Source organism: Oncorhynchus gorbuscha, linkage group LG08 (assembly GCF_021184085.1).
Source record: "Oncorhynchus gorbuscha isolate QuinsamMale2020 ecotype Even-year linkage group LG08, OgorEven_v1.0, whole genome shotgun sequence".
In the NCBI taxonomy this organism is placed as follows: Eukaryota; Metazoa; Chordata; class Actinopteri; order Salmoniformes; family Salmonidae; genus Oncorhynchus; species Oncorhynchus gorbuscha.
In genome coordinates, this window is record NC_060180.1 from 76834791 (window position 1) to 76862790 (window position 28000).

Sequence of the window (28000 nt, forward strand, 5' to 3'; positions counted from 1 at the left end):
TTAGCTACGGCATTACTTCCTTAGCTACGGCATTACTTCCTTAGCTACGGCATTACTTCCTTAGCTACAGTATACATAAGTGTTTGTTGTGTAGTAAGCCGTTAGTAGCCCATGTGCCTCACCCTAATAATTTGGTGTATTTTCACCAACGCGGTATTGTAAACACATGGTTCGTGGCCCGGCCCGTTTGGCTACTTGTGTTCCTACAGCTTTGACTACTGATAGTAGTGGTGGCGCTTGGTTTGCAGGTGCACATTCAGAACACACAACGTTCTATAATAGAATTGTGTTATTTGACGGGTCTCTTTTTTTTGACACAAATGTGCCTCACCTTAATAAATGTAGTCTATTTTCAGGGCCGTCCAGAGTTTGAAAAACCCCTAATCTAACACACATACACCGTGTGTGTGCTCTGACATTAGCCAATAAAAAAGGTCCTTATTTCCCCATGACGGGATATTGAAAATGCAGTCTCTAATTTGGAGATATTGTAGGATGTTGTTTTTATTTATTTTACTTTTATTTTACTAGGCAAGTCAGTTAAGAACAAATTCTTATTTTTTACCCTCCACAATGCTGGTCTTGGCCAGGTATCCAGAAGATGCCTTCAGAGAACCACTGAACACAAAGAAGCAGGCGCCAGTCACTGGAAGAAAAAACATGAAATATTGATATTGATTTCATCCATGGTTTTTGTTAGTCCAGTTGATAAACTATGACTTGACTCCCCATGGCGTGTGTGTGTGTGTGCGTGCGTACCTTTGCGTGGTTGGTGGTGGATACTGATGGCCTGTGTCTGGTAGTTTCCGTCGTCGTTCTGAATACACACCAGGTGGGAGTCGGCCAGCTCGTTAAAACACGCCCCCATGGCCAGGACGTGTTCATTGGACGTGTTCATCGCCTTCATCAGCTGCAGGGAATATAAAGACTGTGTAGTCTGGCAATAGTCTGTTCAGTCTGGTAGAGTTAGATTAGAGGGGAGTTCGATTACGAGCGTTTTCAAGTGACACGTTAACAACTATAGGATTGGGAAACAGCTGGGGAGATTTAACGATGCTCACTACAAAAGTTTAACGATTAACTAACTAGCCTTAAGTTGCTTTGGGGAAACCAGGGTCTGAAGAGTTGTGGTCAGGGGGCCGCTAGCTGTGGTCGCTAGTTGTGGTCAGGGGGCCGCTAGTTGTGGTCAGGGGGCCGCTAGCTGTGGTCGCTAGTTGTGGTCAGGGGGCCGCTAGTTGTGGTCAGGGGGCCGCTAGTTGTGGTCGCTAGTTGTGGTCAGGAGGCTGCTAGTTGTGGTCGCTAGTTGTGGTCAGGGGGTCGCTAGTTGTGGTCAGGGGGTCGCTAGTTGTGGTCAGGGGGCCGCTAGTTGTGGTCAGGGGGCCGCTAGTTGTGGTCAGGGGGCCGCTAGTTGTGGTCGCTAGTTGTGGTCAGGGGGCCGCTAGTTGTGGTCGCTAGTTGTGGTCAGGAGGCTAGTTGTGGTCTAGTTGTGGTCAGGGGGCCGCTAGTTGTGGTCGCTAGTTGTGGTCAGGGGGCTGCTAGTTGTGGTCAGGGGGCGCTAGTTGTGGTCGCTAGTTGTGGTCAGGGGGCCGCTAGTTGTGGTCAGGGGGCCGCTAGTTGTGGTCAGGGGCCGCTAGTTGTGTGGTCAGGGGGCCGCTAGTTGTGGTCAGTTGTGGTCAGGGGGCCGCTAGTTGTGGTCAGGGGGCCGCTAGTTGTGGCCGCTAGTTGTGGTCAGGGGGCCGCTAGTTGTGGTCAGGGGGCCGCTAGTTGTGGTCAGGGGGCCGCTAGTTGTGGCCGCTAGTTGTGGTCAGGGGGCCGCTAGTTGTGGTCAGGGGGCCGCTAGTTGTGGTCAGGGGGCCGCTAGTTGTGGTCAGGGGTGGTCGCTAGTTGTGGTCAGGGGGCCGCTAGTTGTGGTCAGGGGTCACTAGTTGTGGTCAGGGGGCCGCTAGTTGTGGTCACTAGTTGTGGTCAGGGGGCCGCTAGTTGTGGTCACTAGTTGTGGTCAGGGGGCCAGCTAGTTGGTCAGGGGTCACTAGTTGTGGTCAGGGGGCCGCTAGTTGTGGTCACTAGTTGTGGTCAGGGGGCCGCTAGTTGTGGTCAGGGGGTCACTAGTTGTGGTCAGGGGTCACTAGTTGTGGTCAGGGGGGTCACTAGTTGTGGTCAGGGGGTCACTAGTTGTGGTCAGGGGTCACTAGTTGTGGTCAGGGGGTCACTAGTTGTGGTCAGGGGTCACTAGTTGTCACTAGTTGTGGTCAGGGGGTCACTAGTTGTGGTCAGGGGTTGTCACTAGTTGTGGTCAGGGGGTCACTAGTTGTGGTCAGGGGGTCACTAGTTGTGGTCAGGGGGTCACTAGTTGTGGTCAGGGGGTCACTAGTTGTGGTCAGGGGGTCACTAGTTGTGGTCACTAGTTGTGGTCACTAGTTGTGGTCACTAGTTGTGGTCACTAGTTGTGGTCACTAGTTGTCACTAGTTGTGGTCACTAGTTGTGGTCAGGGGGCCGCTAGTTGTGGTCAGGGGGTCTGCTAGTTGTGGTCAGGGGTCACTAGTTGTGGTCAGGGGGTCACTAGTTGTGGTCACTAGTTGTGGTCACTAGTTGTGGTCACTAGTTGTGGTCACTAGTTGTGGTCACTAGTTGTGGTCACTAGTTGTGGTCAGGGGGCCGCTAGTTGTGGTCAGGGGGTGGTCAGGGGGCGCTAGTTGTGGTCAGGGGTCGCTAGTTGTGGTCAGGGGGTCGCTAGTTGTGGTCAGGGGGTCACTAGTTGTGGTCACTAGTTGTGGTCACTAGTTGTGGTCAGCTAGTTGTGGTCAGGGGGCCGCTAGTTGTGGTCGCTAGTTGTGGTCAGGGGCCGCTAGTTGTGGTCAGGGGGCCGCTAGTTGTGGTCAGTTGTGGTCAGGGGCCGCTAGTTGTGGTCAGGGGGCCGCTAGTTGTGGTCAGGGGCCGCTAGTTGTGGTCAGGGGTCAGGGGGCCGCTAGTTGTGGTCAGGGGGCCGCTAGTTGTGGTCAGGGGGTCTAGTTGTGGTCAGGGGCTAGTTGTGGTCAGGGGGTCACTAGTTGTGGTCAGGGGCCGCTAGTTGTGGTCAGGGGTCACTAGTTGTGGTCAGGGGGCACTAGTTGTGGTCAGGGGTCACTAGTTGTGGTCAGGGGTCACTAGTTGTGGTCAGGGGTCACTAGTTGTGGTCAGGGGGTCACTAGTTGTGGTCAGGGGGTCACTAGTTGTGGGTCAGGGGGCCTAGTTGTGGTCAGTTGTTGGGTCAGGGGTCACTAGTTGTGGTCACTAGTTGTGGTCAGGGGGCCGCTAGTTGTGGTCAGGGGTCACTAGTTGTGGTCAGGGGGCCACTAGTTGTGGTCGCTAGTTGTGGTCAGGGGTCACTAGTTGTGGTCAGTTGTGGTCACTAGTTGTGGTCAGGGGTCACTAGTTGTGGTCAGGGGTCACTAGTTGTGGTCAGGGGGTCACTAGTTGTGGTCAGGGGTCACTAGTTGTGGTCACTAGTTGTGGTCAGGAGGCTGCTCAGTTTGTGGTCAGGGGGTCACTAGTTGTGGTCAGGGGTCACTAGTTGTCACTAGGTCAGGGGGTCACTAGTTGTGGTCACTAGTTGTGGTCACTGGTCTAGGGGTCACTAGTTGTGGTCACTAGTTGTGGTCACTAGTTGTGGTCAGGGGGCCGCACTAGTTGTGGTCAGGGGGTCACTAGTTGTGGTCACTAGTTGTGGTCACTAGTTGTGGTCACTAGTTGTGGTCAGGGGGCCGCTAGTTGTGGTCAGGGGCCGCTAGTTGTGGTCAGGGGGTCACTAGTTGTGGTCAGGGGTCACTAGTTGTGGTCAGGGGGTCACTAGTTGTGGTCAGGGGGTCTAGTTGTGGTCAGTTGGGTCACTAGTTGTGGTCAGGGGGTCACTAGTTGTGGTCACTAGTTGTGGTCACTAGTTGTGGTCAGGTGGTCAGGCCGCTAGTTGTGGTCAGGGGGCTAGTTGTGGTCGCTAGTTGTGGTCAGGGGGTCCGCTAGTTGTGGTCAGGGGGCCGCTAGTTGTGGTCACTAGTTGTGGTCAGGGGTCACTAGTTGTGGTCAGGGGGCCGCTAGTTGTCAGTCACTAGTTGTGGTCAGGGGGTCACTAGTTGTGGTCAGGGGGCCGCTAGTTGTGGTCAGGGGGCCGCTAGTTGTGGTCAGGGGGGGGCCGCTAGTTGTGGTCGCTAGTTGTGGTCAGGGGGCCGCTAGTTGTGGTCAGGTTGTGGTCAGGGGGCTAGTTGTGGTCAGTGGTCAGGGGGTCACGCTAGGGGCTGCTAGTTGTGGTCAGGGGGCTGCTAGTTGTGGTCACTAGTTGTGGTCAGGGGGCCGCTAGTTGTGGTCAGGGGGCTGCTAGTTGTGGTGGTCACTAGTTGTGGTCAGGGGGTCACTAGTTGTGGTCACTAGTTGTGGTCAGGGGGTCACTAGTTGTGGTCACTAGTTGTGGTCAGGGGGCCTAGTTGTGGTCAGGGGGCCGCTAGTTGTGGTCAGGGGGTCACTAGTTGTGGTCAGGGGGTCACTAGTTGTGGTCAGGGGGTCACTAGTTGTGGTCACACTAGTTGTGGTCACTAGTTGTGGTCACTAGTTGTGGGGGGTCACTAGTTGTGGTCAGGGGGTCACTAGTTGTGGTCAGGGGTCACTAGTTGTGGTCAGGGGGTCACTAGTTGTGGTCACTAGTTGTGGTCACTAGTTGTGGTCACTAGTTGTGGTCAGGGGGCGCTAGTTGTGGTCAGGGGTCACTAGTTGTGGTCAGGGGTCACTAGTTGTGGTCAGGGGTCACTAGTTGTGGTCACTAGTTGTGGTCAGGAGGCCGCTAGTTGTGGTCAGGGTTGTGGTCACTAGTTGTGGTCAGGGGGTCACTAGTTGTGGTCAGGGGGTCACTAGTTGTGGTCACTAGGGGGCACTGGTCAGGGGCACTAGTTGTGGTCAGGGGGCCGCTAGTTGTGGTCAGGGGTTGTGGTCACTAGTTGTGGTCAGGGGGTCACTAGTTGTGGTCAGGGGTTGTGGTCAGGGGGCCGCTAGTTGTGGTCAGGGGTGGTCAGGGGGTCGCTAGTCAGGGGTCACTAGTTGTGGTCAGGGGGTCACTAGTTGTGGTCACTAGTTGTGGTCAGGGGGTGGTCAGGGGGCCGCTAGTTGTGGTCACTAGTTGTGGTCAGGGGCCGCTCACTAGTTGTGGTCAGGGGGTCACTAGTTGTGGTCAGGGGTCACTAGTTGTGGTCACTAGTTGTGGTCACTAGTTGTGGTCAGGGGGTCGCTAGTTGTGGTCAGGGGGGGTCACTAGTTGTGGTCAGGGGTCACTAGTTGTGGTCAGGGGTCACTAGTTGTGGTCAGGGGTTGTCACTAGTTGTGGTCAGGGGTCACTAGTTGTGGTCACTAGTTGTGGTCAGGAGGCCGCTAGTTGTGGTCAGGGGGTCACTAGTTGTGGTCAGGGGGTCACTAGTTGTGGTCAGGGGGCCGCTAGTTGTGGTCACTAGTTGTGGTCAGGGGTCGCTAGTTGTGGTCAGGGGGCTGCTAGTTGTGGTCACTAGTTGTGGTCACTAGTTGTGGTCAGGAGGCTGCTAGTTGTGGTCAGGGGGCTGCTAGTTGTGGTCAGGGGGCTGCTAGTTGTGGTCACTAGTTGTGGTCAGGGGGCCGCTAGTTGTGGTCAGGGGGCTGCTAGTTGTGGTCACTAGTTGTGGTCAGGGGGTCACTAGTTGTGGTCACTAGTTGTGGTCAGGGGGCCGCTAGTTGTGGTCAGGGTGCTGCTAGTTGTGGTCAGGTTGTCTGTTCAGTACACCAATGTGGTAACATAAACCTAGTTGTGGTCATGTTGTGGTCAGGGGTCACCAATGTAACATAAACCTTATGGTCAGGGAATGTCAGGGTCACTAGTTGTGGTGAAGATTCCACAAATCAGTTCCCGTTTTAGATGAAATTAGGTCCCATTTTTAGGAGGCACATTGAGGAAAATCCAAGAATAGTGGAGAAATCCTGGTCTGTGTGACTGACTTCGTCATTTCTCCCGTCGTTCACATGGCAGAAATAAAAGTGTTTGAGTCACTGACGGTGTTAAAGCTCTCAGACAGTCTGTTGTCAAACGTTCCAAGGGTCAAATCAATGGGTTTCCATCTGTTAGGGAGGCCATAGCCAAGCAGATAAACCACACATTTACAGGGAGTCTTCTGTAACACACAACTTGGCTATACTACAGCTACTACATACTATACTACTTGGCTATACTACAGCAGTATGGTGGCGGCAGGGTAGCCTAGTGGTTAGAGCGTTGGACTAGTAACCGGAAGGTTGCAAGTTCAAACCCCCGAGCTGACAAGGTACAAATAAATCTGTCGTTCTGCCCCTGAACAGGCAGTTAAACCCACTGTTCCTAGGCCGTCATTGTAAATAAGAATTTGTTCTTAACTGACTTGCCTGGTTAAATAAAGGTTAAATAAAGGTTAAATAAAGGTTAAATAAAGGTTAAACAAAAGTATCAATGAAGGCAGTGAAAGGGGAAAGGAACGATATTCAGTGTGGATTCCAGGCGACTGTACATAATGTTGGTCTTCTCTGGTTTTAGGACTGTGGTGTCTAGTGATTGGCAGAACCCCTCACTAGGAAGCAATATGATTGGTTGACAGCCTCACCTCGTTGTATCGGTTGCTGGGGATCTTGATGCAGGTCTTCTTCACCACCAGACCCTTCACTAGGGACAACGTGTACTGGTAGTTACGGAAGTCCTGTAGGTATATTATATTATATAGACCCTTCACTAGAGACAACATGTACTGGTAGTTACATTATATTATATTATAGTATATAGACCCTTCACTAGGGACAACGTGTACTGGTAGTTACATTATATTATATTATATTATATAGACCCTTCACTAGGGACAACATGTACTGGTAGTTACATTATATTATATTATATTATATAGACCCTTCACTAGGGACAACATGTACTGGTAGTTACATTATATTATATTATATTATATAGACCCTTCACTAGGGACAACGTGTACTGGTAGTTACATTATATTATATTATATAGACCCTTCACTAGGGACAACGTGTACTGGTAGTTACGGAAGTCCTGTAGGTATATTATATTATATAGACCCTTCACTAGAGACAACATGTACTGGTAGTTACATTATATTATATTATATTATATAGACCCTTCACTAGGGACAACGTGTACTGGTAGTTACATTATATTATATTATATTATATTATTATATTATATTATATTATATAGACCCTTCACTAGGGACAACGTGTACTGGTAGTTACATTATATTATATTATATTATATAGACCCTTCACTAGGGACAACGTGTACTGGTAGTTACGGAAGTCCTGTAGGTATATTATATTATATAGACCCTTCACTAGAGACAACATGTACTGGTAGTTACATTATATTATATTATAGTATATAGACCCTTCACTAGAGACAACATGTACTGGTAGTTACATTATATTATATTATATAGACCCTTCACTAGGGACAACGTGTACTGGTAGTTACATTATATTATATTATATAGACCCTTCACTAGGGACAACGTGTACTGGTAGTTACATTATATTATATTATATTATATAGACCCTTCACTAGGGACAACGTGTACTGGTAGTTACATTATATTATATTATATTATATAGACCCTTCACTAGGGACAACGTGTACTGGTAGTTACATTATATTATATTATATTATATAGACCCTTCACTAGGGACAACGTGTACTGGTAGTTACATTATATTATATTATATTATATAGACCCTTCACTAGGGACAACGTGTACTGGTAGTTACATTATATTATATAGTATATAGACCCTTCACTAGGGACAACGTGTACTGGTAGTTACATTATATTATATTATATAGACCCTTCACTAGGGACAACGTGTACTGGTAGTTACAGAAGTCCTGTAGGTATATTATATTATATTATATATTTTATATTATTTATTTCAATTTTATTTATTTATAAAGCTAACCCATCCCAAAGCCAACCCATCCCAAAGCCAACCCATCCCAAAGCCAACCCATCCCAAAGCCAACCCATCCCAAAGCCAACCCATCCCAAAGCCAACCCATCCCAAAGCCAACCCATCCCAAAGCTAACCCATCCCAAAGCCAACCCATCCCAAAGCCAACCCATCCCAAAGCTAACCCATCCCAAAGCCAACCCATCCCAAAGCCAACCCATCCCAAAGCCAACCCATCCCAAAGCCAACCCATCCCAAAGCCAACCCATCCCAAAGCTAACCCATCCCAAAGCTAACCCATCCCAAAACCAACCCATCCCAAAGCTAACCCATCCCAAAACCAACCCATCCCAAAGCCAACCCATCCCAAAGCCAACCCATCCCAAAGCCAACCCATCCCAAAGCCAACCCATCCCAAAGCCAACCCATCCCAAAGCCAACCCATCCCAAAGCTAACACATCCCAAAGCCAACCCATCCCAAAGCTAACCCATCCCAAAGCTAACCCAAACCAACCCATCCCAAAGCTAACCCATCCCAAAGCTAACCCAAACCAGCTAACCCAAACCAACTCATCCCAAAGCTAACCCATCCCAACCCATCCCAAAGCTAACCCAAACCAACCCATCCCAAAGCTAACCCAAACCAACCCATCCCAAAGCCAACCCATCCCAAAGCCAACCCATCCCAAAGCTAACCCATCCCAAAGCTAACCCAAACCAACCCATCCCAAAACCAACCCATCCCAAAACCAACCCATCCCAAAGCTAACCCATCCCAAAGCCAACCCATCCCAAAGCCAACCCATCCCAAAGCCAACCCATCCCAAAGCCAACCCATCCCAAAGCCAACCCATCCCAAAGCTAACCCATCCCAAAGCCAACCCATCCCAAAGCTAACCCATCCCAAAGCTAACCCAAACCAACCCATCCCAAAGCTAACCCATCCCAAAGCTAACCCAAACCAGCTAACCCAAACCAACTCATCCCAAAGCTAACCCATCCCAACCCATCCCAAAGCTAACCCAAACCAACCCATCCCAAAGCTAACCCAAACCAACCCATCCCAAAGCTAACCCAAACCAACCCATCCCAAAGCTAACCCAAACCAACCCATCCCAAAGCTAACCCAAACCAACCCATCCCAAAGCTAACCCAAACCAACCCATCCCAAAGCTAACCCAAACCAACCCATCCCAAAGCTAACCCAAACCAACCCATCCCAAAGCTAACCCAAACCAACCCATCCCAAAGCTAACCCAAACCAACCCATCCCAAAGCTAACCCAAACCAACCCATCCCAAAGCTAACCCAAACCAACCCATCCCAAAGCTAACCCAAACCAACCCATCCCTCCGTACTCACATCTGTACTCGGCGCCCAGCCGCAGCATGAGTCTGATGGGGAACATCTTGGCCCAGGGGGTCTCCCACTTCTGCAGCAACACCCCAAACAGGTAGGGGGGGTTGGGGAGCATCAGGTCCTGGAGGGACTGGAAAGATGGGGAGACGTAGAGGAACCCTCCATGCTCCCTGCTGCCCAGGAAACTCTGGGTGAAGAACGAATGGCCCAGGTGGGTCAGGACATTACCTGGATGGGAGGAGGAGAATATGGGTTAGGAGGAGGAGAGGAAAGGGAGGGAAAAAGAAGAGGAAAGGGAGGGAAGAAGAAGGAAAGGAAGAACGAATGGCCCAGGTGGGTCAGGACATTACCTGGAGGGGAGGAGGAGAATATGGGTTAGAAGGAGGAGGAGAGGAAAGGGAGGGAAGGAGAGGTGAAGAACGAATGGCCCAGTTGGAGAGGAGAGGAGGGGCTGGAAGAGTAAGTGTTAAACACATTTATTTGGCACAGCATTGTCTGAGTTAGGGGAGGGTTTTTCTTGGCTCATCGTGCACTAGCGACTCCTTGTGGTGGGCCGGGCGCCTGCAAGCTGACTTCAGCTTTGAAGAGGTTTCCTCCGACACATTGGTGCGGCTGGCTTCCGGGTTAAGTGGGCATTGTGTCAAGAAGCAGTGCTGCCTGGCAGGTCACGGCTCTTGACGTTCGCCTCTCCTGAGTCCGTTGGGGGAGTTGCAGCGATGAGGCAAGATCGTAACTTCCAATTGGACAACACGAAATTGGGGAGAAAAAAAAATGGGTAAAATATATATTTTAAATAAAAACGTATATTTTGCAATTAAAGGAGTGAATACAGAGCTCACAGCTTCAATGGAGGAGAAGAGCAGAGAGGATAGGAGGGAGAGAGGATCAGTGAAGAGGAAGAGTTGAGAGCAAGGATATCAACTGTTCCTTTGAATCCCCTGCAGGCAGCAGATGTGATGAAAACTAACTCGGTTCCTCAGCATAATTCCATGTGAGAAGCTTAGAGCTTAATACACTCAAACGGCAAGACAGAGGACTCTGCTTTTACTCATAACGTACAAAATATAACGGCAAGTCACCAACTGACTGTACATTACAGACGTACAGTATCTAGTACCAACTAGCACAGTCTTCATCAACCTATTGACTAGCCCTCTCATCTCCGAGATATTCAAGCCAGCCCACATACAGTATAATGCCACCAACATACAGCTTTCATCTTCCCAGTTGTAAAATATCAAAGAAAAGCTACAGGTCAGGGCTGCCCAACTGAAGAGCTTCCATCCTGTAGGTTCAGTCCAACCTTAATTTAGTGCTGCTCGCCAAAATGTTAACTAGCTGAATCAGGTATGTTCCGTAAGGGTTGGACAGAAAACATACAGGAGGGTCTCTCTCTCGAGGAACAGGGTTGGACAGAAAACATACAGGAGGGTCTCTCTCCAGGAACAGGGTTGGACAGAAAACATACAGGAGGGTTTCTCTCCAGGAACAGGGTTGGACAGAAAACATACAGGAGGGTCTCTCTCCAGGAACAGGGTTGGACAGAAAACATACAGGAGGGTCTCTCTCCAGGAACAGGGTTGGACAGAAAACATACAGGAGGGTCTCTCTCCAGGAACAGGGTTGGACAGCCCTGCTTATGATCATACACAACACTAGAACTGTTATAATTAAGGCACAAGGGACTCCCAGAGGCGTTCGCCTCAGCGAGCCTGAAAACAGGACACTAAATGTTTGACCTACAATTTAGTGACGAGGTCGAGCCTCACTATCACTACAGCAGCAGGCAGTAAAGAGGACATTTGACATGCACCCCCACCCACCGGCCACTGCGTCCCCACCCACCGGCCACTGCGTCCCCACCCACCGGCCACTGCGTCCCCACCCACCGGCCACTGCGTCCCCACCCACCGGCCACTGCGTCCCCACCCACCGGCCACTGCATCCCCACCCACCGGCCACTGCATCCCCACCCACCGGCCACTGCATACCCACCTACCGGCCACTGCATACCCACCTACCGGCCACTGCATACCCACCTACCGGCCACTGCATACCCACCTACCGGCCACTGCATATCCACCTACCGGCCACTGCATATCCACCTACCAGTCACTTTTCAGCCCCGTTTATATAAGTGGCGCAGCGGTCTAAGGCACTGCGCCGCAGTGCTAACGGCGTCACTATAGACCCGGGTTCGATCACGGGCTGTATCACAACCGGACATAATCGGGAGTCCCATGGGGCCCAGCGTCATCCGGGTCGGGGAAGGGTTGGACCGGGGTAGGCAGTCATGAATAAGAATTTGTTCTTAACGGAGTTTCCTAGTTAAATAAAAGTTTTTTAAAAAACACATTTTAATCTCCTACCACTAGTCACTTGATGTACAAATCCATCTCAACCACTCCAGTAGAGATGTATATACAGTATCAGTCAAAAGTTTTAGAACGCCTACTCATTCAAGGGTTTTTCTTTAGTTTTCCTATTTTCCACATTGAATAATAGTGAAGACATCAAAACTATGAAATAACACACATGGAATCATGTAGTAACACAAAAAAATTGTTAAACAATTCAAAATACATTTGAGATTTTTCAAAAAGCCACCCTTTGCCTTGATAACAGCTTTGCACACCATTTTCATTCTCTCAACCAGCTTCATGAGGTAGTCACCTGGGAATGCATTTCAATTAACAGGTGCACCTTGTATGGGGGCAATTACAAGATTATGTTAGAATGCTTTTATTGCATCAAATGGTTGTTTTATGAAACAGAATAAAGGGTTGTTAGAACGCTCATCTGTGTGAACTCTACCGAGGATGGACCTCTGGGAGAACACTGACAGGATATTTCTGATGTCTTTTGTGTGATAAAACCTAAAGAGACCGTATTCCAGAGCATGAGTTAATGTTTCTGTTCTATATGGTACCAGGGCCAGACCTTGGTCTCTACACAAAGATAATGTTTTTTACAGCAGGTACTGTCTGCTGTGAATTATAAGTATCTTTCATACAAAATCTTAACATTGTGACTCATTCCATACATCTGTTGTTTGTCATGTAGACTGAAGGGGGTGTATCTTTGCTCTAGAAGACCTTTTGTACTTTTGTCTCGGGGCTCTCAACGAATCATCTGAGGGTGATTCGTCGACCAGCCATCATTATCGTAGAGACTCAATCGATTCACTTTATATATGTGTGTGTTGTATTGATCTGCTACCTTTAAGTGAATAAAGATTTAGTTTACATATAACTGACTTGCGTGATAAGTTTCTCTCCTCATTTCACAGTAAAGAAATGAACCACCACACTTGTTAAGTTAATTTGTGGAATTTCCTTCCTTCTTAATGCGTTTGAGCCAATCAGTTGTGTTGTGACAAGGTAGGGACAGAAGATATCCCTATTGTTAAAAGACCAAGTCCATATTATGGCAAGAAAAGTTCAAGTAAGCAAAGGGAAACGACAGTCCATTACTTTAAGACATGAAAGTCAGTCAAGCCTGAACATTTCTAGAACTTTGAAAGTTTCTTCAAAAACCATCAAGACGCGATCGACAGTGAGGATGGGGGGGGTGAAACTGGCTCTCATGAGGACCGCCACAGGAAAGGAAGACCCGGAGTTACCTCTGCTGCAGAGGATAAGTTCATTAGAGTTACCAGCCTCAGAAATTGCAGCCCAAATAAATGCTTCACAGAGTTCAAGTAACAGACACATCAACATAAACTGTTCAGAGGAGACTGTGTGAATCAGGCCTTCATGGTCGAATTGCTGCAAAGAAACCACTACTAAAGGACACCAATAATAAGAAGAGACTTGCTTGGGCCAAGAAACATGAGCAATGGAAATTAGACCGGAAGAAAATTGGCATTTTGTCTGATGAGTCCAAATTGTGGGGGTGATTTGCTGTGACACTGTCTGATTTATTTAGAATTCATGGTACACTTAAGCCATCCCATCTGGTTTGGGCTTAGTGGGACTATCATTTGTTTTTCAACAGGACAATGACCCAACACACCTCCAAGCTGTGTAACACGGTACCCAAACCGGCTGCGCGTGCGCCATCGTGCGCTAACGTGCCTACATTTATTTTGTCCCCCCACACCAAGCGCGATCACGACACGCAGGGTAAAATATCAAAACAAACTCTGAACCAATGACGTTAATTTTGGGACAGGTTGAAAAGCATTAAACATGTATGGCAATTTAGCTAGATAACCTTAGCTAGCAAGTGCAAGCTAAGTTGTCCGACTTAGCTAGCTTGCTGGGATCCTGGGATATAAACATTGAGTTGTTATTTTACCTGAAATAAACAAGGACTTCTACTCCAACAATTAATCCACACATAAAACAGCCAACCGAATCGTTTCTAGTCATCTCTCCTCCTTCCTCCTTTCAATGTATTACCACAACTACCAGCAAAACAGTTGGTCTTTCAGTCACCCACATGGGTATAACCAATGAGGAGATGGCACGTGGGTACCTGCTTCTATAAACCAATAAGGAGATGGGAGAGGCAAGACTTGCAGCACGATCAGAAATAGAACTGACTTGTATTTTAGCCCTTGGCAACGCAGACGCTCATTGGCGCGAGCAATGTGGGTGTAATAAATAACATAGATTTCTACATTTATTTTGCAACTTGTCTGGTCAGCATGTAAGGGGCTATTTTACCAAGAAGGAGAGTGATGAGTGCTGCATCAGGTGACCTGGCCTCCACAATCACCCAACATCAACCCATTTGAGATGGTTTGGGATGAGTTGGGCCGCAAGTGAAGGAAAAGCAGCCAACAAGTGCTCAGCATATGTGGGAACTCCTTCAAGACAGTTGGAAAAGCATTCCAGGTGAAGCTGGTTGAGAGAATGCCAAGAGTGTGCAAAGCTGTCATCAAGGCAATGGGGGACTCATTTAAAGAATCTCAAATATATTTTGATTTGTTTTACACCATTTTGGTTACTACATGATTCCATATGTGTTATTTCATAATGTTGATGTCTCAACTATTATTCTACAATGTAGAATATAGTAAAAACAAAGAAAAACCCTTTAATGGTGTTAAACTAACCTGCGAGGGCCTCCTGGTGGAGGTAGGTTAAACTAACCTGCGAGGGCCTCCTGGTGGAGGTAGGTTAAACTAACCTGCCTCCTGGTGGAGGTCCTGGTGGAGGTTAAACTAACCTGTTAAAAACTAACCTGCGGGCCTCCTGGGGCCTCCTGGTGGAGGTAGGTTAAACTAACCTGCGAGGGCCTCCTGGTGGAGGTAGGTTAAACTAACCTGGGCCTCCTGAGGGCCTCCTCCTGGTGGAGGTAGGTTAAACTAACCTGCGAGGGCCTCCTGGTGGAGGTAGGTTAAACTAACCTGCGAGGGCCTCCTGGTGGAGGAAGGTTAAACTAACCTGCGAGGGCCTCCTGGTGGAGGAAGGTTAAACTAACCTGGTGGAGGAAGGTTAAACTAACCTGCGAGGGCCTCCTGGTGGAGGAAGGTTAAACTAACCTGCGAGGGCCTCCTGGTGGAGGAAGGTTAAACTAACCTGCGAGGGCCTCCTGGTGGAGGTAGGTTAAACTAACCTGCGAGGGCCTTGAGGGCCTCCTGGTGGAGGTAGGTTAAACTAACCTGTGAGGGCCTCCTGGTAGAGCTGTACAAAGTGGCTGAAGAGGTCTTTGGGGATGCTCTTCTCGTCAAGTAGACACTGCAGAAGCACCACCACCTCGGCCTGGCCCACTGCATGCATCCCCTTAGTGGTCACATACCAACACTTCCTGTTTACGTCTACAGGGAGGGAGAGCCGAGGGAAGGTTAGAAAACAAATTAATTCTACAATAGATCGCAGAATGTGATTCAGGTAATGAGTGATAGATAGTACTGTGGGATGATATTGGGGGTGGGGGGGGGTTAAATATATTCTCTCAATGATATATTTACTTCTCTACTAGTGTGAGGAAAAACAAACCAGACAAGATCCTCAGTGATGTCAGAATAAACTAGCATTGTGACATCTACAGCTAGTTGGAGCTGGAAGGAGTTCTGGAGACACTCACAGTTGACCAGGTTGACCATGGCCAGCAGGTTAGCGTTGAGCAAACACACCAAGGGGTCAGGACCTCCCTCCTCCAGCTGCTGTATCAGAACCATCTCAGAGGGACGCTCGTCCACCGCATAGTCTGAGGGTGGTGATGCTGGTGGAGAAACAACACACTAAGTTCCTTTCCCCATTCAGAGAGGATGGGGGGGGGGGGTTAAGACGCGATCGACAGAGGATGGGGGTTAAGACGCGGTCGACAGAGGATGGGGGTTAAGGCGCGGTCGACAGAGAGGATGGGGGTTAAGGCGGTCGACAGAGAGGATGGGGGAGGGGGCGCGGTCGACAGAGAGGATGGGGGAGGGGGCGCGGTCGACAGAGAGGATGGGGGAGGGGGCGCGGTCGACAGAGAGGATGGGGGGGGGGAGAGGATGGGGGCGCGGTCGGAGGGATGGGGGCGCGGTCGACAGAGAGGATGGGGGTTAAGGGCGCGATCGACAGAGAGGAAGGGGGTTAAGACGCGATCGACAGAGAGGAAGGGGGCGACGATCGACAGAGAGGAAGGGGGGTTAAGACGCGATCGACAGAGAGGATGGGGGTTAAGGCGCGGTCGACAGAGAGGATGGGGGGGGTTACAGAGAGGATGGGGGCGCGGTCGACAGAGAGGATGGGGGGCGGTAAAGAGGATGGGGGCGCGGTCGACAGAGAGGATGGGGGTTAAAACGCGGTCGACAGAGAGGATGGGGGTTAAAACGCGGTCGACAGAGAGGATGGGGGGCGGTCGAAAGGCGCGATCGACAGAGAGGATGGGGGTTAAGAGCGCGATCGACAGAGAGGATGGGGGTTAAAGGCGCGATCGACAGAGAGGATGGGGGGTTAAGGCGCGGGGGGCGACAGAGAGGATGGGGGCGGTAAGACGCGATCGACAGAGAGGATGGGGGCGCGGTCGGGGGGTTAAGACGCGGTCGACAGAGAGGATGGGGGTTAAGAGAGGATGCGGGGCGCGGTCGACAGAGAGGATGGGGGAGGGGTCGCGGTCGACAGAGAGGATGGGGGGCGGTAAAACGCGGTCGACAGAGAGGATGGGGGGCGCGGTGGGGGTTAAAGAGGATGGGGGGCGCGGTCGACAGAGAGGATGGGGGGCGTTAAAGGCGCGATCGACAGAGAGGATGGGGGGGGGTTAAAGGCGCGATCGACAGAGAGGATGGGGGGGTTAAAGGCGCGATCGACAGAGAGGATGGGGGTTAAGGCGCGATCGACAGAGAGGATGGGGGGTTAAGGCGCGGTCGACAGAGGATGGGGGTTAAGGCGCGGTCGACAGAGGATGGGGGTTAAGGCGCGGTCGACAGAGAGGATGGGGGGTTAAGGCGCGGTCGACAGAGGATGGGGGGTTAAGGCGCGGTCGACAGAGAGGATGGGGATGGGTGGTTCAGGCGCGGTCGACAGTGAGGATGGGGGGTTAAGCACCTGTGCTGTGTCCCCTCACACCTCCTTTAACTCCGGTTGAGATGAGGATGGGAGGAAGTCCGTCCTCCGGAATTAGACTGATGGAGCTGCCTACAGGGCTTCCCACGGTGGACGCAGGGGCAGGGGACAACGCCTGGAGGGAGGAGGAGAGGGTTTAAGTACAGAAAAACAGGTGTGGAGAATTGTAGAAAGCTGATTACATGTGTAATTGGCAGACAACCCTTCATATTCACGTTGAACAAAATCAGAGAGGTGTGTGTTATAAGTTACAGCCATTTTGGATGAGTCAGATCAGTACAGACAGAAAGGCATTAAAAAGGCTCGACTTACAGACAAGCTGAGTGGTGAGTCACCTCCTAACCTGCTGCTACTCTACCAGGCCGAGTCCAGACAAACGGCTCCAACTAAACAACATGGTTACACTTCACTGATGATGATGGGGAAACCGTCTGAGGATGAGAAATGGGGTTAAGGCGCGGTCATTCTAGAAATGGGGGTTAAGGCGCGATCCAGGCTGGGGTTAACTTGTCCGAGTCACTCCTACTCCTAGTCAGTCAGTCCGAGGTCACTCCTACTCCTAGTCAGTCCGAGTCACTCCTACTCCTAGTCAGTCCGAGTCACTCCTACTCCTAGTCAGTCCGAGTCACTCCTACTCCTAGTCAGTCCGAGTCACTCCTACTCCTAGTCAGTCCGAGTCACTCCTACTCCTAGTCAGTCCGAGTCACTCCTACTCCTAGTCAGAGTCATGGGGTTAGTCGTCGGTCACTCCTACTCCTAGTCAGTCATGGGGGTCCGAGTCACTCCTACTCCTAGTCAGTCATGGGGGTCACTCCTACTCCTCGTCAGTCCGAGTCACTCCTACAGAGTCAGGGGGTTAAGGCGCGGTCCGAGTCACTGGGGGTTACTCCTAGTCAGTCCGAGTCACTCCTACTCCTAGTCAGTCCGAGTCACTCCTACTCCTAGTCAGTCCGACAGAGGATGTCACTCCTACTCCTAGTCAGTCCGAGTCACTCCTATGGGTCAGTCCGAGTCACTCCTACTCCTAGTCAGTGGGGTTACTCCTACTCCTAGTCAGTCCGAGTCAGAGGATGGGGGTTAAGGCCTACTCCTAGTCAGAGAGGGGGTTAACTCCTACTCCTAGTCAGGATGGGGGGTTAGTCCGAGTCACTCCTACTCCTAGTCAGTCAGTCCGAGTCACTCCTACTCCTGGGGGTCAAGTCCGGTCGACAGAGGATGGGGGTTAAGGCGCGGTCGAGGATGGGGGGTTACTCCTAGTCAGTCAGTACGAGACACAGAGGATTATATTACACCTGGAGAGAGAGACACACACACAATTATATTACACCTGGAGAGAGGGGGGTTACACACACACAATTATATTACACCTGGAGAGAGAGAGACACACACAATTATATTACACCTGGAGAGAGTGTCCCACACACACAATTATATTACACCTGAGAGAGGATGGGAGGACACACACACAATTATATTACACCTGGAGAGAGAGACACACACACAATTATATTACACCTGGAGAGGAGAGAGAGACACACAAACAGGTTATATTACACCTGATTAGATGAGAGGCAGACAACAGTTATATTACACCTGAACAAAATCAGAGAGGTGCAATTATATTACACCTTTTGGATGAGTCAGAGAGTACAGACAGAAAGGCATTAAAAGAGAGACTTACAGACAAGCTGAGTGGTGATATTACACCTGGAGAGAGGCCGAGAGACAAAGACACACAAACACAATTATATTACACCTGATGAGATGGGAAACCGAGATGAGAAACACATTCACAAATTATATTACACCTGGAGAGAGAGAGTCAGAGAGAGACACCACACACAATTATATTACACCTGGAGAGAGAGAGAGACTCCACACACACACAATTATATTACACCTGGAGAGAGAGAGTCAGTCAGAGAGTCACACACTCAATTATATTACACCTGGAGAGAGAGAGAGAGAGAGAGACACACACTACACACAATTATATTACACCTGGAGTCAGTCCGATCATCCTACAGTCCGAGTCACACCAACTATATTACACCTGAGAGAGAGAGAGAGAGAGAGAGACACACCTACACCTACAATTATATTACACCTGGAGAGAGTCAGAGTCAGTCCGAGACACACACACACAATTATATTACACCTGGAGAGAGAGACACACACACAATTATATTACACCTGGAGAGAGAGAGACACACACACTTATATTACACCTGGAGAGAGAGAGAGAGAGACACACACACACACACAATTATATTACACCTGGAGAGAGAGAGAGAGACACACACACACACACAATTATATTACACCTGGAGAGAGAGACACACACACAATTATATTACACCTGGAGAGAGAGACACACACACAATTATATTACACCTGGAGAGAGAGACACACACACAATTATATTACACCTGGAGAGAGAGACACACACACAATTATATTACACCTGGAGAGAGAGACACACACACAATTATATTACACCTGGAGAGAGAGAGAGACACACACACAGTTATATTACACCTGTAGAGAGAGAGAGACACACACACAGTTATATTACACCTGTAGAGAGAGAGAGAGACACACACAGTTATATTACACCTGGAGAGAGAGAGAGACACACAATTATATTACACCTGGAGAGAGAGAGAGAGACACACAATTATATTACACCTGGAGAGAGAGAGAGAGAGACACACAATTATATTACACCTGGAGAGAGAGAGAGAGAGAGAGAGAGAGAGAGAGAGAGAGACACACACACACACAATTATATTACACCTGGAGAGAGAGAGAGACACACACAATTATATTACACCTGGAGAGAGAGAGAGAGAGAGACACACACACACAATTATATTACACCTGGAGAGAGAGAGAGAGAGAGACACACACACACAATTATATTACACCTGGAGAGAGAGAGAGACACACACAATTATATTACACCTGGAGAGAGAGAGAGACACACACAAATTATATTACACCTGGAGAGAGAGAGAGAGAGAGAGAGACACACACACACAATTATATTACACCTGGAGAGAGAGAGAGAGAGAGAGACACACACACACAATTATATTACACCTGGAGAGAGAGAGAGAGAGAGACACACACACACAATTATATTACACCTGGAGAGAGAGAGAGAGAGAGAGACACACACACACAATTATATTACACCTGGAGAGAGAGACACACACACACAATTATATTACACCTGGAGAGAGAGACACACACACAATTATATTACACCTGGAGAGAGAGAGACACACACACACAATTATATTACACCTGGAGAGAGAGAGAGAGAGACACACACACACACACAATTATATTACACCTGGAGAGAGAGAGAGAGACACACACACACACACAATTATATTACACCCGGAGAGAGAGAGAGAGAGACACACACAATTATATTACACCTGGAGAGAGAGAGAGAGAGAGAGACACACACACAATTATATTACACCTGGAGAGAGAGAGAGAGAGAGACACACATACTACCTGTACATAGGATAACCTGTATATACTACCTGTACATACGATAACCTGTATATACGATAACCTGTACATAGGATAACCTGTATATACTACCTGTACATAGGATAACCTGTATAAACTACCTGTACATAGGATAACCTGTATATACTACCTGTACATAGTATAACCTGTATAAACTACCTGTACATGGGATAACCTGTATAAACTACCTGTACATAGGATAACCTGTATAAACTACCTGTACATGGGATAACCTGTATAAACTACCTGTACATGGGATAACCTGTATAAACTACCTGTACATAGGATAACCTGTATAAACTACCTGTACATAGGATAACCTGTATATGGGATAACCTGTATAAACTACCTATAGGATAACCTGTATATACTACCTGTATATAGGATAACCTATATACTACCTGTATATAGGATAACCTGTATATACTACCTGTATATATACTACCTGTATCTATACTACCTGTACATATACTACCTGTACATATACTACCTGTACATATACTACCTGTACATATACTACCTGTACATATACTACCTGTACATATACTACCTGTACATATACTACCTGTACATAGGATAACCTGTATATAGGATAACCTGTATATACTACCTGTACATAGGATAACCTGTATATACTACCTGTACATAGGATAACCTGTATATACTACTTGTATATACTACCTGTACATAGGATAACCTGTATATACTACCTGTATATACTACCTGTACATATACTACCTGTACATAGTATAACCTGTATATAGGATAACCTGTATATACTACCTGTACATAGGATAACCTGTATATACTACCTGTACATAGGATAACCTGTATATACTACCTGTACATAGGATAACCTGTATATACTACCTGTACATAGGATAACCTGTATATACTACCTGTATATACTACCTGTACATAGGATAACCTGTACATACTACCTGTATATACTACCTGTACATAGGATAACCTGTACATACTACCTGTATATACTACCTGTACATAGGATAACCTGTACATACTACCTGTACATAGGATAACCTGTACATACTACCTGCACATAGGATAACCTGTATAAACTACCTGCACATACGATAACCTGTATATACTACCTGTACATAGGATAACCTGTATATACTACCTGTACATAGGATAACCTGTATATACTACCTGTACATAGGATAACCTGTATATACTACCTGTACATAGTATAACCCGTATATACTACCTGTACATAGTATAACCCGTATATACTACCTGTACATAGGATAACCTGTATATACTACCTGTACATAGGATAACCTGTATATACTACCTGTACATATGATAACCTGTATATACTACCTGTACATATACTACCTGTACATATACTACCTGTACATATACTACCTGTACATATACTACCTGTACATATACTACCTGTACATATACTACCTGTACATATACTACCTGTACATATACTACCTGTACATATACTACCTGTACATATACTACCTGTATATAGGATAACCTGTATATAGGATAACCTGTATATACTACCTGTACATAGGATAACCTGTATATACTACCTGTACATAGGATAACCTGTATATACTACTTGTATATACTACCTGTACATAGGATAACCTGTATATACTACCTGTATATACTACCTGTACATATACTACCTGTACATAGTATAACCTGTATATAGGATAACCTGTATATACTACCTGTACATAGGATAACCTGTATATACTACCTGTACATAGGATAACCTGTATATACTACCTGTACATAGGATAACCTGTATATACTACCTGTATATACTACCTGTACATAGGATAACCTGTACATACTACCTGTATATACTACCTGTACATAGGATAACCTGTACATACTACCTGTATATACTACCTGTACATAGGATAACCTGTACATACTACCTGTATATACTACCTGTACATAGGATAACCTGTACATACTACCTGCACATAGGATAACCTGTACATACTACCTGCACATAGGATAACCTGTATAAACTACCTGCACATAGGATAACCTGTATATACTACCTGTACATAGTATAACCTGTATATACTACCTGTACATAGTATAACCTGTATATACTACCTGTACATAGGATAACCTGTATATACTACCTGTATATACTACCTGTACATAGGATAACCTGTATATACTACTTGTATATACTACCTGTACATAGGATAACCTGTATATACTACTTGTATATACTACCTGTACATAGGATAACCTGTATATACTACCTGTATATACTACCTGTACATAGTATAACCTGTATATACTACCTGTACATAGGATAACCTGTACATAGGATAACCTGTACATAGGATAACCTGTACATAGGATAACCTGTACATAGGATAACCTGTACATAGGATAACCTGTACATAGGATAACCTGTACATAGGATAACCTGTACATAGGATAACCTGTACATAGGATAACCTGTACATATAACCTGTACATAGGATAACCTGTATATACTAGCCTGTACATAGGATAACCTGTATATAACCTGTACATAGGATAACCTGTATATACTAGCTGTACATAGTATAACCTGTATATACTACCTGTACATAGGATAACCTGTATATACTACCTGTACATAGTATAACCTGTATATACTACCTGTACATAGTATAACCTGTATATACTACCTGTACATAGTATAACCTGTATATACTACCTGTACATAGTATAACCTGTGTTCCAGTACCTCCACATAGGATAACCTGTGTTCCAGTAGCTCCACATCATCAACCTACAGCTGTGTAACATGCTCCATCATCAACAGCTGTGTTCCAGTAGCTCCACATCAACAGCTGTGTTCCAGTAGCTCCACATCATCAACAGCTGTGTTCCAGTAGCTCCACATCATCAACAGCTGTGTTCCAGTAGCTCCACATCATCAACAGCTGTGTTCCAGTAGCTCCACATCATCAACAGCTGTGTTCCAGTAGCTCCACATCATCAACAGCTGTGTTCCAGTAGCTCCACATCATCAACAGCTGTGTTCCAGTAGCTCCACATCATCAACAGCTGTGTTCCAGTAGCTCCACATCATCAACAGCTGTGTTCCAGTAGCTCCACATCATCAACAGCTGTGTTCCAGTAGCTCCACATCATCAACAGCTGTGTTCCAGTAGCTCCACATCATCAACAGCTGTGTTCCAGTAGCTCCACATCAACAGCTGTGTTCCAGTAGCTCCACATCAACAGCTGTGTTCCAGTAGCTCCACATCAACAGCTGTGTTCCAGTAGCTCCACATCAACAGCTGTGTTCCAGTAGCTCCACATCAACAACTGTGTTCCAGTAGCTCCTCATCATCAACAGCTGTGTTCCAGTAGCTCCACATCATCAACAGCTGTGTTCCAGTAGCTCCACATCAACAGCTGTGTTCCAGTAGCTCCACATCAACAGCTGTGTTCCAGTAGCTCCACATCAACAGCTGTGTTCCAGTAGCTCCACATCAACAGCTGTGTTCCAGTAGCTCCACATCAACAGCTGTGTTCCAGTAGCTCCACATCAACAGCTGTGTTCCAGTAACTCCACATCAACAGCTGTGTTCCAGTAACTCCACATCAACCTGTTAATAGCTGTGTTTCAGTAGCTACATGAAATCGCATCTGCTAATTCACTTGCAGTACCTTTAAACAATAAAAGGCACCCTAAGTCTTTACATGAGATAATTAACCAATAAGGCACGAGGGGGTGTGGTATATGGCCAATATATCACTGCTTAGGGCTGTTCTTATGCACGACACAACATGGAGTGCCTGGATACAGCCCATAGCCGTGGTTTTGGCCATATATCAAAAACCCCAGAGGTGTCTTATTGCCATTATAAACTGGTTACCAACTTAATTAGAGCAGTAAAAATAAAATGTTTTGTCGTACCCGTAGTATACGATCTGATATACCATGGCTGTCAGCCAATCAGCATTCAGGGCTCGTACCACCCAGGTTATAATATACATTAACATAGCTATCATTAAAGTGGGGTGGCAGGTAGCCTAGTGGTTAGAGGAGGCAGGTAGCCTAGTGGTTAGAGGCAGGTAGCCTAGTGGTTAGAGGGGGCAGGTAGCCTAGTGGTTAGAGGGGGCAGGTAGCCTAGTGGTTAGAGGGGGGTAGCAGGTAGCCTAGTGGTTAGAGGGGCAGGTAGCCTAGTGGTTAGAGGGGCAGGTAGCAGGTAGCCTAGTGGTTAGAGGAGGCAGGTAGCCTAGTGGTTAGAGGAGGCAGGTAGCCTAGTGGTTAGCCTAGTGGTTAGAGGAGGCAGGTAGCCTAGTGGTTAGAGGAGGCAGGTAGCCTAGTGGTTAGAGGAGGCAGGTAGCCTAGTGGTTAGAGGAGGCAGGTAGCCTAGTGGTTAGAGGAGGCAGGTAGCCTAGTGGTGGGAGGTAGCCTAGTGGTTAGTGGTTTGTAGGAGGCAGGTAGCCTAGTGGTTAGAGGAGGCAGGTAGCCTAGTGGTTAGAGGAGGCAGGTAGCCTAGTGGTTAGAGGAGGCAGGTAGCCTAGTGGTTAGAGGAGGCAGGTAGCCTAGTGGTTAGAGGAGGCAGGTAGCCTAGTGGTTAGAGGAGGCAGGTAGCCTAGTGGTTAGAGGAGACAGTAGCCTAGTGTTTAGTGTTGGGCCAGTAACTGAAAGGTTGCTGGGTCAAATCCCTGAGCTGACAAGGTACAAATCTGTTGTTCTGCCCCATGAACAAGGCAGTTAACCCACTGTTCCTAGGCAGTCATTGTAAATAAGAATTTGTTCTTAACTGACTTGCCTAGTTCAATAAAGTAGTGACATCTCATTAGCTGTTTGTTTATGGTTAACATGTGGCCAGGGAGTATGGGTTGCTTAGTTCTCTAAACCCTTCTGCTCTGTAAGTAGGGTTTTCAGCAGCTACATTCACCCATGGTTGGCTCCATGTGCAACTACAATTCCAACCCTATGTTTAAACGTTTACAAAAGTTCATCATTGCTTTTAAACCGGTTTTCGAAACATTATGAAAAAGGGCATAATCAACCTATCACCCCCAAAAAATTATCTTACAAATAAAAAAAGATACACTTTACTGTAGGAGTTCTGCACAGATCCATATGACGTGTGCCTCCAGTTGAACTACACTTCCTCTCCAGGTAGCCTACACACAGGTGTTTGGAGAATGCTCGACCAGGGAGGGAGTGTAGTTCTTCCACAGGAGGAACACAGCGTATTGATCGGCTGTTAGCTTGGTCTTCTGTAAACACGCTCCGTAACATGGAGGTATAGCCATGTACAAACATTAAATCCTAGTGTGTTGTAAATTAACTTTTTTTTTAGATGATATGAAAGACTGTTCTTTATGTTTACGAAACTGTACAGCAGGCATGCGTTTTAAATGTTCAAAACGAGCTTCGGGGATCTTAACAAATATCCCCATTGACCAGAAGACACTTACGTTAACTAGTTAGTCAATGGGCGATAAAGCAGTTAGCATCTATAAATGGGTTACTGTACTATCAGCATGCGTTTCTGCGGTGCCACTAGCTTAATGGCAGACTGCACAGACGTTAGTCAATCATGTGTAGGCTACAATGTTGTAAAATAGTGGCAACGGTGAGTGAGAACGTTTACAAGTAGCGGTTTTGGACAAAGGATAAATTGTAGCTATAAGAAGCAGCAGAGTGTTGCGGGTGGTCGCGCCGAGGGTACGAGCAGCTACTTCTACCCGGTGTGTTGTTGCAGGCATATCGTCATAGACCCGGTGCGCTTATGACGGATAAAAGCTGACACCAGAAACTAATGTTCACCATCAGCGACAAAATGAGTTACCGTTATTTCCCGTCAGTTGGCTTGCTGGGGGCTAATGTTGTTTGTATGGCTTAGCCAACCAACCAATGAGCGGAACGCAATTAAAAGTATCATCAGAATGTCCGTCTTAGAATCTGGAGTTCCAGAACGCCATGAATATTCTACACCACTGAACCCAGTAGAACCCTGCGCAATGACCGTAGAGCCTGGGTCTATACCATCAGAGCTAAGATGACATGGAAAAACTAACCTGACCGCATTAGCTATTTAGATACTATTATACTCACTGGTGGAATTCCCATCTTCACGCGTAGTGCCATGAAATTCTTCCGTTTGTACCGGTCATTCTCACACACACACACACACACACACACACACACACACACACACACACACACACACACACACACACACACACACACACACACACACACACACACACACACACACACACACACACACACACACACACAGGTCCAATAACAATCGCCTTTCAGTTGTGTTTTACAAGTCTCTCCGTGTAGGTAAACACACCACATACAGTTCAGTTGTCGCCAGACTTGGAACAGCTGAAGACGGAGAGTAGTAGTTGTACGTCAGCACTCAGGAATCACTCTGTCGCCTCACTACTATTCCGCTAGTAGCACTAACAATGACATCACTTTCCAATGATAGTGAAGAAACGTTAAAAAAAATAAAAGCCCACATTTTAACACGTTGCAAGGTGAATAACTAAATCAAAATAAACCATTTTTAATCCGTGTCGATTTGTGTTTATAAGCAAATGCAAGAAGGAATTTGGGGTTCTTCGGCTGTCCCCATAAGATGACATTTTTGTTGTTCCAGGTTGAACCCTTTTCCTTACATGGACCCCCAAAGGGTTCTACCCGAAACCCCCAAAGGGTTCTACCCGAAACCCCCAAAGGGTTCTACCTGAAACCCCCAAAGGGTTCTACCTGAAACCCCCAAAAGTTTGACCGGGAACCAATGTTCGCTTTTTTTTCAGCACTGAGCAAATGTGAGGTCTGCTGAGCGTAAACTTGGAAGTTGTTCAAATTCTGTGAAACTTCCATTGCGCGTTTACTGTGAACACGGAGGGCTGTACAGTTTTAACAGTGGCCAAGTAGGCTACTGTGGCTATTTGATTATAACGTTCGCCTACCATCAAAAGCAATGGAGAAAATGCATCCCATAACATTTTAACATGGAAATAGCTGTTATATCAATCAGCCTACAGAAGCAGCCAATGTGTGATTTCCAATATAGGACAACATTCCATGAGACTTATGGGGGGAAAAAACATGCAGGGCTTCACATTAACCCGTTTATCCACTTGTGCAACAGACAAGGAGGTGGCTGAAAATGGTGTTGTTTGATGCAAGAAAACAATTGACCAAATAAAAAGCATTATTATGCCCATACCATTATTACAGAGAAAATACAAATTACGCTACCCTCTGCCTGTTGGCTATTTAGTTGATTCAAGCCGATCTCAAAATACAACATTGCCCCTTTTAGACAGAAAAAAAAGCTCTTTACCTGACTGGCTTTTCAAAGACGTCTAGAAATGTATACGTTTTGTGCTCTTAACAAGCAATCACTCCCCTATTTCTGACTACAAAGTGTATATATATATATATATATATATATATATAACTGGGCTAATAACTTGCTGACTAGCAAAGGATATGAACAAACTGTTCACACGTGGCTACACGCAGCTCTCTTTGATCTCAAAACAAGCTCATCTACTCACGACCACGAAAACACAGTCCAGTTCAAAGGAAATGCCACAGATCCATATATGGCAATGGTTC

At 47.1% G+C, this 28000-nt stretch overlaps 1 protein-coding gene across 2 annotated transcripts; it reads right to left on the reverse strand.

Moving 5' to 3' along the window:
* Positions 1 to 878: 878 nt before the first annotated feature.
* LOC124041047 (zinc finger FYVE domain-containing protein 9-like) lies at positions 879 to 27920 on the reverse strand. Of its 2 annotated transcripts, XM_046358214.1 has the most exons (7): positions 27723 to 27920; positions 16819 to 16951; positions 15371 to 15508; positions 14946 to 15101; positions 9338 to 9562; positions 6619 to 6711; positions 879 to 910 (listed from the first exon to the last, which is right to left on the reverse strand). In XM_046358214.1, coding segments are annotated over exons 3-6 (477 nt in total). In that variant the 5' UTR covers positions 15465 to 15508; positions 16819 to 16951; positions 27723 to 27920; the 3' UTR covers positions 879 to 910; positions 6619 to 6709. The 2 variants fall into 2 exon arrangements, with proteins under 2 accessions (XP_046214170.1, XP_046214169.1); XM_046358213.1 differs by lacking the exon at positions 27723 to 27920 and having other exon boundaries at positions 16819 to 17245.
* Between the last annotated feature and the right edge of the window lie 80 nt (positions 27921 to 28000).

Coding starts and splice junctions, on each gene's coding strand:
- LOC124041047 (XM_046358214.1), bottom strand. CDS start 15,464: ATGGTTCTGATACAGCAGCTGGAGGAGGGAGGTCCTGACCCCTTGGTG. Junction 15,102..15,370: donor CATGGTCAACCTGGTCAACT/GTGAGTGTCTCC, acceptor CCCTCCCTGTAG/ACGTAAACAGGAAGTGTTGG. Junction 9,563..14,945: donor CTACCAGGAGGCCCTCACAG/GTTAGTTTAACC, acceptor CCTCCCATCCAG/GTAATGTCCTGACCCACCTG.